General features: G+C 62.7%; 1 protein-coding gene across 1 annotated transcript; it reads left to right on the plus strand.

The window, feature by feature from the left end:
• Nucleotides 1-1073: 1073 nt before the first annotated feature.
• On the plus strand, nt 1074-1175 carry BLACAT1 (BLACAT1 overlapping LEMD1 locus; the record flags this gene model as incomplete). The annotated part of the gene is made up of 1 exon (XM_080824817.1): nt 1074-1175. One exon carries the CDS (start codon nt 1074-1076, stop codon nt 1173-1175), a length of 102 nt encoding a protein of 33 aa, XP_080680943.1.
• Nucleotides 1176-1551: the final 376 nt, after the last annotated feature.

A 1551-nucleotide genomic window follows, 5' to 3' on the forward strand; every position in this document is an offset into this window, starting at 1 on the left:
TCGGAGGCGGGCCTGACCTCCATGCGAGGTGCTCCCTTTGGGCCGCGCCGCAGGGCTGAGCCGGCTTGAACACACGTGTGCTCCCTCCCAGGCAGGGGGCAGCTAAGTGAGCCGGAGGGATCTGCAGACTGAGTGCCGGTCCCCTGCAGCCCCCTCCCACCCTTAGCCAGACCGCCCCATCTGCCACAAGGGGGCCCTGCCTTGGGGGTTGAGAGCTGTGCAAGCGGGGGCGGGGGCGGGGGTGGGGGTGGGGTAATGACATGCTCAGCTGGGGCAAATCCAGCCTCAACTGAATTTTGTGCCAGGGAAGAGACTCTTCTCTCTACCCTTTACCTCCCAACCTCTTGGCCCAGTGTAGGTGCTCAATAAAATAGCCTGTTGGCTGAAAGAACTCTGCTGTCTGTTCTCTGCATGAGGAGAACCGCGAATTGTGTGGCTCTAAGCCGTCAAAGAAAGTCCATTCTGTTCTCTACAGATTTCCCTAAGAGTATCAGATAAACCGAGCCTGCTAGGAAAGGGGGGGAACCCCCCATCCCCCTGGGACTCTGTTCCAGGCACCAAGGTCAAGGCTGTGTTGGATACAGGTCCACGAAGTCCCGCCTTGGGATCACCGGACTGTGTGACCTAAAGGGGCGAGTGGACCCCCCCAACCCCTGTAAGGTGGCGCGGAGCTTACTCTGAGCCTCCTCCTTCCTGTCCCCCAAGCACAGGTGTGCGGTGAGGAGCTAGGCAGAGGAGGCAGGAGGAGAACAGAGGCACCAGGTGCTGTGGCTTTCTCCTGCCTACCCTGGACTCTCCCAGGCTCTGATCACAGGGATGACATCAGCTCCCCAGAGATCAGGACACTCTGACTTTCACAGAGGCTGTTGTGTGGTGGCCCCTCCCCCCGGCCCGGGTGAGAGGGTTGGCGGAGCCTGGGCACCCTCGGGGAGTGGCAGTGACTGGCCAGCCCCAGAGGGCTCTGGGAAGGTTAACCCCAGCTTGCTTCTCTCTCCTGCCTTCCTCCTGCCCCTCTTCCTCCCTTGCCTTTCCCTGCAGATCTCTGGTGAGCTCCCCCCAGCCTGGCCTAGGGCATGCCCCAGTTCACTTTCGCCTGCTTCTGTGGCCTCCACGGCTTCTGCAAGATGAAGAGGAAGAAGGAGGAAGTTCACAGACAGAGGGAAACGGCAGTGTGAGCAGGACCCGGGCCCCCATCTCCCGCCGCCTCCGACAGGTGCCAGGCCTGAGGGCACCCACTTCTGGTAGGACCTGGCCAGCCCTCCAGAGACCGAGAAGCCCTGGGGCGGCCCAAGGAGTGAAACTGCTTTCGGCTCCCAAGGGCTCCAGGTGCTCCGCTCAAGGCATCTCCTCCCGGAGGGAGGGATGCACCGCCTTGGGCTAGGAGCCCTGCTCCGGATCGGAAGTGGGCTCTTCTGCCAGAGGACCCCCCGGCAGCCCGGACCCTGGAGTAGGACACAGGCAGCCTAGGCAGGGCGCAGGCGTAAGACAAGCCCCCTCCAAACCCGGGATGGAGTCGCTCCTGGGACTCCGGGACGTGAGGCAGGAGCCTCT

The sequence above is a fragment of the Martes martes genome, assembly GCF_963455335.1.
Source record: "Martes martes genome assembly, chromosome: 15".
Classification (NCBI taxonomy): domain Eukaryota; kingdom Metazoa; phylum Chordata; class Mammalia; order Carnivora; family Mustelidae; genus Martes; species Martes martes.